This window comes from Octodon degus, unplaced genomic scaffold (assembly GCF_000260255.1).
Source record: "Octodon degus isolate 3935 unplaced genomic scaffold, OctDeg1.0 scaffold00079, whole genome shotgun sequence".
In the NCBI taxonomy this organism is placed as follows: Eukaryota; Metazoa; Chordata; class Mammalia; order Rodentia; family Octodontidae; genus Octodon; species Octodon degus.
The window spans coordinates 9,561,881-9,575,609 of NW_004524655.1; the positions used below are offsets into that span (position 1 = coordinate 9,561,881).

General features: G+C 49.6%; 2 protein-coding genes and 1 pseudogene across 3 annotated transcripts in view; 2 read left to right on the forward strand and 1 right to left on the reverse strand.

Annotated features, from left to right (window-relative positions):
• The window catches only part of LOC105742863, a 4,236-nt pseudogene extending 3,617 nt beyond the window's left edge, over positions 1-619 (reverse strand).
• The window catches only part of LOC101587987 (glutathione S-transferase theta-1-like), a 15,321-nt gene extending 13,793 nt beyond the window's left edge, over positions 1-1,528 (forward strand). For both annotated transcript variants that reach the window (XM_004636314.2, XM_023721018.1), the window contains exons 4-5: positions 713-889; positions 1,095-1,528. In XM_004636314.2, coding sequence (XP_004636371.1) covers positions 713-889; positions 1,095-1,289 — 372 coding nt within the window. In that variant the 3' untranslated portion in view covers positions 1,290-1,528. The remainder of the gene's footprint in view (positions 1-712; positions 890-1,094) is intronic.
• A 1,483-nt stretch (positions 1,529-3,011) lies between these two features.
• On the forward strand, positions 3,012-9,389 carry LOC101588381 (glutathione S-transferase theta-3-like). Its single transcript, XM_004636315.2, has 5 exons — positions 3,012-3,219; positions 4,527-4,614; positions 7,890-8,040; positions 8,604-8,780; positions 9,090-9,389. The coding sequence occupies exons 1-5, from the start codon at positions 3,108-3,110 to the stop codon at positions 9,282-9,284; spliced, it is 723 nt and encodes a 240-aa protein (XP_004636372.1). The 5' UTR covers positions 3,012-3,107; the 3' UTR covers positions 9,285-9,389.
• The last annotated feature ends 4,340 nt before the right edge of the window (positions 9,390-13,729 follow it).

Sequence of the window (13,729 nt, forward strand, 5' to 3'; positions counted from 1 at the left end):
GAGAGAGAGAGAGAGAGAGAGTGGTGTGTGTGTGTGGCCAGCTCAGCCCACCAGGGGGCGGGGCTGGCTGGCATGTGGTGCTGGAGGATTGAACCGCAGTCCCTGATGCTTTGCTAAGCTTGTTCTAAGTAGGTGCTTTAGACCACTGAGCCATCTCTCCAGCCCCAATCCTTATCATTTTTGAGTAGTTTAGTAATGAGCCTTTTTTAAAAAAGCACATTCTGATATTTGCATAATGACAAAAACATCTAATGACATATTTCTCAGACCACATACCCTGGACATACACTTCCTAGTCTAGAGAGAGGAAGGAGATGGGGAGGAATCAAAAGTGATTAAAATATATTTATCTAGTAATTCTCCAAAATGAATGTAAATATCATGCATTACAAACATGCCAATAAAACAATTCCTACTCAAGTTCCCGACCCCAAAAGTATGAAACTCATTGTCTGGGCCCCTATTTGAGTCAGTCTTCAAAGAGATTAGAACCATTCTTTGTGACACCCCAGAGTCAGGCAATCCGAGATCAGGAAAGCAGTAGTATTTCTGGGAAAAGTAGTCCCTTGGAGAATCCCACGTAGGCCTCATTGTGCCGTGGAAGAGGGATGCAATGCATAGGCCCGAAGGCAGCTCCAACTTTGGATGATTGCCTTCCTGCAGTGTAGGGAGGGCTGACTTCTAACTCCCGCTGTGCCTGCCCACCTATTAGGTGATGTTGCCTGTTTTCCTGGGTGAGCAAGTACCTTCTGAACTGCTAGCAACCACCTTGGCAGAGTTGGATGAGACCCTGCAGGTGCTCGAGGAGAAGTTCCTCCAGCACAAAGCTTTCCTTGCTGGGCCCCAGATCTCGCTGGCTGACCTGGTAGCCATCACGGAGCTGATGCATGTAAGTGCTGGGTGCCAGGTGGGCACACTAGATGGGTGGAGGGGCCGGCCGGTTGCTGAAGTCCTGCTTATGCTGCTCTGCCTGGCTGTGGGGCTGTGCTTATGTGTGGAAACCCCTCCCGAGCACTGGAGCTCTCAAACCAGGTAGATGAGGTTAGTCCTTGGCTTTACTCATCCATCCTCATTCTGTCTCCTTCACGATACAGCCCGTGGGGGCTGGCTGCCAAGTCTTTGAAGGCCGGCCGAAGCTGGCTGCGTGGCGCCGGCGAGTGGAGGCCACAGTCGGGGAGGACCTCTTCCGGGAGGCCCATGAAGTCATCCTGAAGGTGAAGGACACACCACCTGCTGACCCCACCATAAAGCAGAAGATGCTGCCTAAGGTGCTGGCCATGATCCGGTGAGCTGGGAAGTCTCACCTCTGCTGTGCCCCAGAGTGCGGCTTAAGGAGCGCCTTTATTTCCACTGCCCAGACAGCAAGCAGGACTGGCTTGCCCTTGAAATATCACACCGTGGCCTCCCCAGGCCAGAGGTCCATCCCCTCTCCCATTTCCATAGCAGCCTGAAAACGACCCATGATGCATGTCCAAGCCTTTAATCACTACATTGTGTAAGTTTATATAATAAACCTAGGCCCTATCTGGGTTTCAGCTTCCAACTCTACTGTGCAGTTTATTTAACCTTCTTGTGAACTGCCGCTGGTCTTGGTCTTTATCCAAATGATAACCTTCCCGCTCCCAGGCCCCAAGGGCCAGCCCTCCTGCCCCCATGGTTGCCCTGATGGTGAAATGTACAAATATGCTGCAGTCTTCTGGTTCTTGGTGAATGATTTGTCAGATAGCCCAGGGGTTGCTGGCAGCACCTGGTGTGTTGGCTCTACGCATGGCCAGGCTGGGCCAGTTCCAGGGGATGTGGCCCTGTACCTGTCCTGAGCATCTGGTCAGGGGAAGAGAAATTCAAATATCAAATCTCATAGTCAGGGCCCAGTGATGCAGGGGTATAAATGGCATTCTTAGGCACTGGGCTGTAACTTAAACTGTAACGAAGGGCTGAAATTTCATCATAAAATAATCTGGATGCTAGTGGGGATGGTTTGGAAGGAGGCAGGCAGATCGGATATTGCAGGAAAGGTTACCTGTGGAAAACTGGGAACAACGGAGCAGGGATGGGGAGTGGACCATCGGGCTTCTCTCAGTCAGGAGAGGGTTGTACTGCTATGTCAAGAAGGCACTGTGCTGTCCTGGGGGACAGGCCTTCCTTAAAAGGGAACTCTCAGAATCAGAAAGCTAGCAGTCTTCTTGATTCCAAAAATAACCTATTCTCTTTCCAAGGGGCATTCTTCGAGGCTTGGGTTTGGGGCTGGGGTCTTCTCATCGCTGGAGGAAATAAGAATGGCACAGTCACAGGTCTCAGGAGTTCCAGAACTTGGCCCTGGAAAAGCGGGGGTGGTGGGAAGGTTTTGTCCAATCCCAGGAACCTCTGCAATCCTTTGGATGGGACATTAAGGGCCGCTAGCATCTGAGGGGTGGATTAGCTGGAGTGTAATGATATAATCCTAGCGGTCAGAGAGGGTGGGCTAATCCCTTCTCAAGGTGTGGGCCGGGCCTCTCAAACAGCATGAAACCAAATATCTTCCCCAGCCTCCTTCCTGGGCACAGTGCCCAAGATTGTGTGGGGAGGTGGAAGCATCTCTTCTTTTTCTCCCTGTGTATTCCAGAAAACTCCAAAGCCACTTTTTTCTAGGCGCTCTTCCACGGTAGAGGGAGGGGCCTTGGGGTGACTGCAGACAGCCCAGGTCTTTCCACCTTAAATTCACTGAGAGTCTGTACCCCTGGGGTCTTGTTTCTCATTTCAGCTCTCCCTGCCCCATTTGATGAAGGTGGGTATTGAGGCCCCGGGAAAGAGGTCTGACTCGACAGGAACCCTGCCCCACTCCCACCCTTCCTCACCCACCTCCCACTCCTCTAGGTGTCGAGTTTTTTGTTTTGTTTTTTTGCGACTCGCGCTTCCAGACCTGCAGCCCAGATCTGTAGGAGGGGAAGATGAGAGACTCTGATTGGTCTAAAGTTCCCCGGAGCCAGCCAATGGGCATGGAGGGCGTGGTCGGGAACCAGGGTCCTCCCCTGTGTATATCTTTGGCTGGGGCCTTGCTGTTCTTGTGGGCTGGTTTTTGTTGTTCCAGTTCCTAGGTCTGCCCTCAGTCCCCACTGCCATTCCATACTATGGGCCTGGAGCTCTACCTGGACCTGATGTCCCAGCCTTGCCGTGCAGTCTACATCTTCTGCAAGAAGAACGGCATCCCCTTCCAGCTGCGCCCAGTGGAGCTGCTCAAAGGTGGGTATTGAGGACAGGTGGCCTGGGGAACCTATACAGACCTGCACAGGACAGGTGGCCTGGGGAACCTAGATTAGGGTGCAGGCAGACCTGTGTCTTGTGGTGGTCTGGTGAGCGCAGGCATGCGGAAAGGCGGGAAGCATCAGTTCTCCAGTGTGGAACCTGTTGCATCTGTTCCCATTTGTGTTTTAAGGAACCCTAGTCGTTGTCTAGTGAATAGAGGGCATCCTTCGAAATACTAGATAAAGGGAGCAGAGGAGCTCCCAGAGTGGGGCCGGAAGTATAGTGAGAGCCAGAATATGGCCCACCCTTTTTCTGTGGGAGAAAGCAACTGAACCACCTCGTTTCCTTATTGAAGCTGTCTCTACATCTTCAGCAGAGAGACCCCTGCCTTCCCTAGCCTCCTTGTCACTCTTAAGCACCCCTGCCTGTGATTCTTGCATTTTATGTCTCCCTTGGCATTTTTTTGCCTTTCAGTTTTCTGGTTAGTGATTTGCCCTTTGGTCTCTGGATGGCTCTGACAGGGCAGCAGGGGAGGCCAGCCCCTTCCCTGAGCAGTGGCACTATGTTCTGGTTGGCCTGTGAAACAGCTGGAGCAGAATCCAGAGGAGGAGGTGGGGCAGGCCCCCCTGCTCAGCAGATCCCTGCCCCCAGCTGGGGGATTAACTGGGCATAAAGGTAGTCTCCAAGCTGGCCTGGGCTGGCGGGTAAGGTATGTGGGAGTGAGCCAGATCTGGGCACCCCAGTAAGGAGGGAGACTGGAAAAGTTGGCCCTGGAAGGAAAGAGGTGTTGAGCTGCTGGAGGATGGGTGGCTCGAAGGGTCAGGTGTTCTGAGAAAAGCAAGGGTGGACTGAGAGCTGGGAACAGAGGGGAGTGGGGCTTGGCTGGCCTGGTCAGAAAGACTTGAGTCCCCATCAGGGTTAGGGAGACGAAGGAGAGGGGCAAACGTACAGCCCAGGGAGGAGACTGCAGTGTCTAACCAATGTTGGAACTGTCAGGGTCACCCTGGCCCCAAGCCCAAACTAAGATTCTGTTTTTTGTTTTTTGGTTTTTTTTTTTGGCGGAACTGGGGATTGAACTCAGGCCCTTGCGCTTGCCAGGGAAGCGCTTATTCCACTGAGCCATCTCCCCGGCCCCCAAACCGAGATTCTGCTTGGCCTAGGCCGCAAGGGTGTGGACACAGGGCAGGTGGACCACTGAAGAGGTCAGCATCTGTGATCAGTGACCAGCACAGTGACTGAATTTTTTGGGAGATCTGGGGGCTTGGGGTTCTCCTCCCTGCTTACTTGACTGATCTGTCCTACAGGCCAGCACTACACTGATTCCTTTGCTCAAGTCAACCCTCTGAGGAAGGTGCCAGCCTTGAAGGATGGGGACTTCACCCTGGCTGAGAGGTAATGCATTCCTGGCCCCCAGCTGTGTTAGCCAGCGGTTTGTGTCCATTGTTCATGGCTAGGGCCATGGTTTGCTTCTTTGTTTGTCTATTTGTTTTTGAGACAGGGCCTTGCTATGTTTTTGAGGGCCTTGCTGTGAATTCAAGGCAGGCCTTGAACTCACTCTGTAGACTAGGCCAGTCTCAAAGTAGGATTCACCCTCCTGCCTCAGGCTCCCAAGAGATGGGATTGAAGGTGTTTGCTCAGAGGCCACAGTTTCTGCGTCCTGGGGACCAGTGCCAGTCCCAGGTTAGAGAGCTGAAAGTGCCCACTGCATCGTACAGATGAGGAAACTGAGGTTGGGAGAAAGGAGAGACTTCTACAAGGTTAAGGGCCCAACCTGCTTTTAGGTCAGCTTTGGAAGAAAAGAGGGGGAAAAAAAAAGTATGGAGCAGCGGCTGCACCAGCCACTTCAGAGTGGCTACTTCTATAAACCAGGGAGGAAGAGTTGTTTCCCTGGAGAATCGAGGAACCACCCAGTGAGTGCAGTGGCTGTTCGCCGAGCATTCCTCAGCGCTGGGTCACACCCAGTGGGGCTTGAACAGGGAGCGTGTCTAAGCGTTTGCCTTGCTGACACTCACATCCTAGCGGGGAAGCAGACAGTAAACTCCCCCCCCCCCACATACACAGGTAAGAGGGGCCACAGTTTCTGCATCCTGGAGACCAGGACGAGTGTGGCGAGTGCTCTGGGAAAGATTGATTAGGGGGTTGGACAAGCAGCAAAGGGAAGGCTCTTGAGAATTTGGCTCCTGAGCACGAGTATGGGGGAGCCTGCTGGAACTTCAGGACTCAGGAGGTGTGTGAGGAAGCGTGTTCTTTTTTTTTTTTTTCATAATTTTATTGATAAACAGATAGCAATGAGACAGTTTCAAATCAAATCGGTAGGACAGTTTCAATAACTAACACACTGCATATATTCTTCTTAGTGGTTAATTGCTGTACAAGATGCAGACTTGAGATCCTATTTACAAACACCATTAGAACAAATCATTCTATTCATTAAGAGAATGTAACTATATATCTATCCTAACCACTTTGAATACACAGATACAAAATGGACATTTATCTGTATACCCCTTTTTTTCTAAGATCCGTTATTTGAATATTATAGGTGTGTAAACTCAGCAAAATATTCTAAAAGAGTCCAGTAGCCCATAATAGCATTGGGTCTTCTGTTTAACTGGCAATGTCAGAAATTATTGACCTGAGTCCCCCACAGCTCAACATAACAGCATGGCTTTACTTCCTATATTTCGTCTTCATACTTTTCTACTGGATGGTTAAGACCTAGGTAAAGCAGGACCTATGCAACAAGAGTTGTAGCTTTTGGGTCTGAGAAGGTCAGTGAAATCCCCTCAGGATTTATCCTGAGATCCTGTACCTCAGATTGTAGAACCTTTGTCCGTGTCAGCCAAGTGGATGAGTCATGGCCATTGCTTGGCCAATGTGCTCTCTGTGAAAGCCTGAGAGAGTGTTTTCTCTCCATGTGACTCTCCTTAGGCACACTCTACATCATCGATCACTTTCCTCTTTGGCCCCATAATCTTCTTGATCAGAAAATTTGGGACACTACCGAGGTACATGATGTTACAGTATAAGTTCTCATATTTCCTGAGTCTTAATTGACCTTAGAAGATTAGGGCCAAAATGTTGGCTTTCCTTGTAGCCCTCCTTTTTCTCTAATTTTGGTCTGCAAACTTAGGTTGCTAACCATCCAGAAGACAAGCATATTGTTATTATCAAACGACTTAGGCTGTTAAGATTAACCTCACTATCTCTCTGCATTTCAAACATCTTAGGCATAATAAGGAACAGGTATTTTTCATCAAGTATTGATATGTTGAACCTTAAGTCCCTACATAATATGATAAAGAAAATTTTAAAATTAGATTATATTTTAAAAATTAGGATAAAGAATTCTATACTTCTCATGTTTGCACATAAGTCCAAAAATCTCACCATATACAACCTTGAAGCAGGACAGTCCCACAATATTCCGTTTCCTGTCTCTTGCTTTCATTCACCACCCCCTTCAGGAAGCGTGTTCTGACTGGAGGGAAAAGCAAGAGTGAAAGTCTTCAGGTGGGGCCGTGATTGGGTAGAGGCTACAAAGTGTGGGGTCCAACTATGCTGGGGTGAGGGAGTAAAGCTGAGCAGGAGGGGAGGGCAGAGGTGGGTATGTGGTTCATGGAAGACAATGGTTTTTCCTGTGGCTGGGTACGACTAACAAGGAGGGTTTGTTTGTTTTGATTTTTGACACAAGAGTTCCCTTTGTAGTTTGGGCTGGTCTTGAGCTCACTTTGTAGCCCAGGCTGGCCTTGAACTCATGATGATACTCCTGCCTCAGTCTCCCAAGTGCTGGGATTACAGGTGTGTGCACCACACCAGCCAATCAGGGGGTTTTAAGCAGAGGAGAGTTGTGATCAGTTTATGTTTTAACAAATCCTCTGGCTGGGATGAGAAGGTTGCTGTGATAATGTTAGGCACAAGGCACCTGAACTCCAGCAAAGTTGGTGGTGGAGCAGGGTGGGAACGCTTGACTCTGGCCACTCCACCATGAAGCTGAAGGGTTGGGTATGGGTGGGTAGGGTGGACCCAAGGCCTCCAGGTTGGTAGCTGAGTGGTAGTGACATCTTCTCCCGAGGCCACAGAATACCTCCATGATAGAGCCAGATTCACATTCAGAGCCATTTGGCAGCAGAGCCTGAGGTCAGTGGACTGTCCAATACCCAGGGAGGCATGGTTAGCTCCAGGTCCCGGGCTGCCCTGAGCAGATATGAGGGGGAGAAGCGAGGGGAGGAGGTAGCTGGAAAGTGTGAGCAATAGAGAGGAGGTGGGAAGTAGTCTCTTTGTCATTTGAGAGCCCTTGGGCAGCCTCTCCCACTTTCAAGAAAGCACAAGAGGGGCAGTGGCCTTATTCCTGACTGTCTATCCTGTGTGTGTGGTGGGAGTACTACTTAAGGTGCTCTCACCTTTGAGACTCACACTGGGTGACTTTTCCTCTTGGATGCCTTCTCGAAGGTCCCGGCTGCTGAAATCCATGTGTTTTGTTTCTCACTTTGTACACGGAGTACAGATAATGGAATGCCCCAGTGTAGGGCTGTGTGAACCTGAACAGCCTTCTAAATGTCTGTGAGCCTCACATTCCTCCTCTGCCTTGTGTGACTAATGAACATTCTCCCCCAAAGCTGAAGAATCAGTGGAGCATGACTTCCACACCTCCCCTATTCCCGCAGTGTGGCCATTCTGCTGTATCTGAGTCGCAAATACAAGACTCCTGACCACTGGTATCCCCAGGACCTGCAGGCCCGAGCTCGGGTGGATGAGTTCCTGTCCTGGCAGCACACAGCCTTGCGGAGTTGCTGCTTACGGGCCATGTGGCAGAAGGTGAGCCAGGGAGGCAGGGACACCTCACAGGGAGCTGCAAGAATGGGATGTTGTGTTTTAAACATCCTGTTCAGCCCTCGGACTGTAGAACACCAAGTCCCAGGAATGCCACAGACTGCACGCACTTGAGCTATATCTTGCCAGATTCGCACAAGTCCCACTTAAGCAATTTGGAGTTCATTTGAGAGGTGGGTGAGGAGTAGGGACAGAACGGCTGCTGCACTGGGGAGGGCTCGGAGTGGGGGCCCATGGAAGGCTTTAAATGGAAAGGGGTAGACGTGGGTGAGGAGAAATCCAAAGGGGTGACGGTTGGGATGAGGGTGGGATAATGGGTGAGATTTGTGTAGAGTCTGCCCTTACCTTCTTCTGGGGATTGAACTAAGGGCCTTCATATTGAACTACATCCCCAGCCCTGTTTATTTTTTTATTTTGAAACACCCTCATTCACTTGTGCAGGCTGCTTGTGATCCTTGTGATCCTCCTTCCTCAGCTTTCCTCAGTGCCTGGACTATAGGCTTGTGCTGCCATGCTTGCCTCTGACCCTGTCTCTGCTGGCCCACCAGATGATGTTCCCTGTTGTGCTGCATCAGCCCGTGCCCCAGGAGACACTCTCGTCCACTTTGGCTGAGCTGGATAGTTGCCTGCGGCTGCTCGAGGACAAGTTCCTGCGAGACCAGAACTTCCTCAGTGGTCCCCAAATCTCTGTGGCTGACTTGATGGCCATCACAGAACTGATGCATGTGAGTACCATGGTGGGGGCGTGGGGGCTGCTGAATAGTAGGGAGTCCTGGGAAGGATCTGGCTTCCCCACTTATGTTGACCTTTCTGGTTGTGGGACCCTGAAGGAGCCATAGTGTCTTCATATATAAAATGAACCCTCATAAGCTTCACTTCGGGATACTGAGTGGTTACCAGCGTACCCTGGGAGGGAGGACCCATCCCATCACACATAGTGGAGGTGGAAAATCCTACCAGAGAAACCTAAAGTATGCCATGCTACCCTGTGTTTGGCTATGCCCAGTGCCTCCACCTCGCTCCCTCTCCCTTAGCCTGTCAGTGCTGGCTGCCAAGTCTTTGAAAGCCGACCCAAGCTGGCCTCATGGCGCAGGCGTGTGGAGGCTGTGGTGGGGGAAGACCTCTTCCAGGAAGCCCATGCAGTTGTCCTGAAGGCCAAGGACACACCTCCAGTGGACCCTGCCTTGAAGGAGAAGTTTCTGCACTCATTGCAGAGTTTGTTGCAGTGAGCAGGTGGCCTGGGCCTGTGAAGCCACCAAGGGAAAAGCTGGGTTGTTGGAATAAAGCAATGGGGCCGCCTGACTCCTTGTGTGTGGGTTGGACATGTCCATAGGTCTCTGGTTCACAGTTCCTTCCAGACATCATGACGCCACTCCTTTGTGTTCTCCCTCACATTTACTCCAACATCTGACTTCCAAAGCAAAACACAGCGGATTAAAGCGCCTGCAAGCAGGTGCAGGGGTGGGGGTTGGGTGGGTTCCGGCCTGGCGGTGCTGGCCCCGCCCCCGGGGCGTGCTGAGAAGGCAATTGAGATGGAGTGGTGATGTGCACCTGTAATCTCATTTTTTGGGAGGCTGTGGACAGACAGATCACTGAGTCCGATCTAGTAGTGAGACTTGAACACTCTCTAGACCCTTCCCTAGGATAAAACAACAACAAAATACCCAAATGACTTTTGGGGAGAGCTTTAGTACATGCTTCTGTGGCCTTGTGTTTCCTCTTTGGAAACTCCATTTCCCACTGTCAGGCTAAAAGCATGACGTTGCTCCCCATGTCTCTCAGCGTCTCCCAGCCTTGGCTCCTACCATCCCCTCATCTTACCTAGTGCCCCTCCTGCTCTTTGGGCAGGCGTTCTGCACCGTCTTGCTTCTGCTGGGAGACTTCCCTGACCTCCCCAGCCCAGGTCAGATGTGCCCTCTAGGATACTCAGCCTGAGCTTCTTCCCCTCAGTCCTGGCAGGGAGTAGACTCCATGCTCCCTGGCCGAGCACTCATCACAGATAGGGGGTGGCCAGGTGAAGCGCTGTCTGCCCAGCAATGGGCTCAGCCCCTAGGTCTTCTGCCTTTCTCTGTGATGTATTTCCTATAAGTGGGATGCAGGGCTGGTTCATGACCCTCCTTGCAGGAAGAGCAGTCCCTAGTTATGTCTTGGCCCTCCAGATGTCCCCAAGCAGCCTTGCTGTCCCTTACCTACTCTTAGTCCTGGCTTCTGTCTTCTCCTTTGCCTGCAGTGCCTTTCAGACTGGTCACCCGTCTCATGAGCGGGTGGGTCAGGTCTTTGATGAGGCCAGTCTGTTAGGGGACGGGCTCACCAGTCTAGTCTGTAGAGGTGGGGGTGTGGTCACAACAGCTAATTGGGAAGTGGTGAGTTTGTGCAGCCATATGAGGAGCTTGATTGCTGTGGTGCTCCACCCCTACTCCGTATTGTGCTACAGTTTGGAACTTCTAGCTCTAGTCTGTGATCTTTGCCACCCCGCAGCCCTTGCCTTCGCTCTCGCTTCCTTGCCTGGCAGCCGGCCACTGAGCTGACAAGAACTTCGCAGCCAACTGTGAACCTGCGGTGCTGGTGAAGCAGACATCCTGGGCAAACCCGAGGATGCCAGCAAGGATTGGGGTTCCCTGGGCAAGAGTAGGTTGGGGACCAATAGCACGGTTCTGTCCACGCCTTGCCTTTTAAGTGACCTGGACTCTTCTCCCTAAGGACTTCCAGTTCTCCCACCAACCTTGAACTTCCGTGCCCCATGATCCCAGGCGCCAGCCCTTTCCTTTGGCCCTCCAGCTATGACCCTGACCCGACCTCCGAGGAACCCAGCCACTGTCCTTTGCTTTCTGCTCAGCACTACTGCTCCACCTGCCCTCTTCCCACATGAGGTTGCTCCAGTTTCAGGTGAAATTTTTGTGTTCTCCATAGCATGTAACCAAAGGTGTGGGCTGGCTCGCAGGTGGCACTGTGTGGGTGCACAGAGCCCTGCACGCCTTTTCTAGTGCCCTCTGTCTGCAGGGTGGGCACAGCCCAGCAGGACCAGTACCAGGGCGCCAGCTTCAAGCCCCTCACTAAGGAGCTGGTCCTGGGTTCAGAGCAGCGCATGATCGTGGGTGGACCTGTTTGGAACTGCTGTGTGACCAAAAGCAATAATCCTGTTCCCTGGCACCTGCATAAAGAGTGTGTGTGTGTGAATTACATTCCTTGCTTTGCCCAGGAAGGACGGGCACATTCAAGGCCTCCTGCCTCAGCTTCTTGGGTGCTGGGATTACAGGTGTGTGTCACCACACTGGGCTTGGTTTACTACTGATTGACTGGGTCTTACTAGGTAATTTAGGAACCCCTGAATTGCTATGTATCCTGGTCTTCTCTCCATTTCAAAAGTCCTCTTTTTATCTTCTAGAGCTGAGTTTTTGTTTTTTGTTTGTTTGTTTTTCTTTTTGAGACAAGGTCTCACTATGCAGGTCAGACTGGCCTTGAACTCACTTTGTAGCCCATGCTGGTCTGGAACTTGCAATGATCCTCTTGCCTCAGCCTCCGGAGTGCTGGGATTACAGGTGTGAGCCCCCACGCCCGGCTTTGGATGTCTTTAAAATATATATATATTTTAAATTAGTATATGTTTCCAGTACATGGTGATTACATTCATCTTTGGGGAATGATACACATCATATCATATCTTGATAATTTTTACTCCCCCTCATGGTTTTTTTTTTAACATTTATTTTTCTGCGGTAGTCCTTGCCTGTAATTCTAGCTACTCAAGGAGACTGAGGCAGGAGGATGGCAATTCCAGCCCAGCCAGGATAATTTAGAGAGAACCTGTCTCAAAATTTAAAAAAATAAAAATAAAAACAAAATGGGCCAAGGACATACCTCAGGGGTAGATTGCTTCTGGGTTTAATTCCTAATACAAAATAAAAGTATTTAAAAATTGTCTTTTAGGCAGAAAGACCATAACATTCATTCATATTTAAATCATCCCGTGGGACCCAAGCCCCTATAAATTTAATCACAGTGGAACCCCTTCCAAAAACACTTTATAAGAAGCCCTTAACAGGTAAAGACAGGATTCCTCTTACATGACTTAAAGTCCTCTCACACCCAGCCTAATGCACCAACTCCCAGACATCTTTAAATGGTCACGTTAGTTTTAAAAGGAAGATTTAAAGTCCCAGTACCAAAAAAAGGAAGGAGAAACAATATTGATAACTCAAAACAATCCTATCGCAATATATAAAATTTAAAGTTATTTACAGAAACAAGTAGCAAAATCCATCCTCACACCTCCCCAAATCTTCCCATCATGGTAGAACTTCAACTCTTAAAAATTTGACTATTCTTAACATTATGGTCTCAGGTTCTAGCCATTTTGTTGCAAATAACATGATTCCATACTTTTTCGTGGCTGAGTAATACTTCATTGTGTATCAGTGTCACATTTTCTTTTATCTGTTCATCTGTTGATGGGCATCTAGGCTGTTTCCAAAGCTTTGACTGTTGTATGTCACGGGTCGGTGCCGAAAGAAACGAGGAGAAGATCTGACGCATGTAGCTTCAGAGGTCTCACTGAGATTAGTCTCTCTCCAAGTGAGCCCCGAGCCTCAGAAGCATCTCACTTTTATTGAGGGGTGAAGGCAGACTAAGGAATGTGCATAACTGCCTAAGTGAATACAGACTACTATCTCTATTGACTTCCACCATTTGCCTAACACTAGGTTCACACAAGTGCTAGCTGATAACATCCCAAGCAAGGGATCAAAGGACAGGGCGCCTGCAGGAGAAGCTGTTATCTGCTGCTTTGGGTTCCAGCTTTCCAGGAATTTGCAAACAGACAGCAACCCTCCTTGGGCTCAGTCCAGTGTTCCCTGCTCTTGGGACATCAGGCTTTTGTCTCAAATCTGTTATCTCTACAATTCCCGGCTTTTGTTTTTATGCTGAATGTTTTTGCAGCATCATGGTGAGGACTGCTGATTTTTGGTCTGTGGCTTGTTGCCGGACTCGTCCTCATCGCCAGACTAAGCAGGATACACAAATAGTACAGAGACAAATCACTACTACACTTCCACTAAACCATGGAGTAACATGAAAAGGATTAAGGTTTTCAATGCCATTTGAGATGCTTTGTAACAGATCAGTGTCAGACAATTCTGACAATTGTTTTACAAAAGTATTATCAATATGTTGCTGAAGAGACAGGATCTCAGAGGTAATATTACCACGATGCAATCGATATCTTTTTACATTTTCCCATGGAAAATGAGTTTGATTCCATGGAATCAGAGTTATACAGAATGAAGAGGTATTCCAATCACATTTTAAACAAAGTTGATGTTGTAGATTAATAATTTGACCTCCTAGCATAACAACAGCTTGCTCTAAATCATTTATCTTAGCATTTAACTCTGAGTCTACGTGTCCTTGAGAAGTCCATAATTGTTCTGAGTCCTTGTGCCACTGCTGCACAAAATGAACTGTGTACCCCTTGGCTCAATGCTACTCCGGCTGTGGCAGCTGTGGCTGTGATGGCGATTATTCCTAAAATTATGGCTATTATGAGTTCAATCATTCTTTTCGTTCTCTTCTTTAACACCTCCAGCAAATGTTGGAACAGCATCATGGAAGGGGAGTCTTGCCACGGGCGATGCCGTTGTACAGGAAGCCAAATTCCGGTCCTTGCCCTGAGAATATA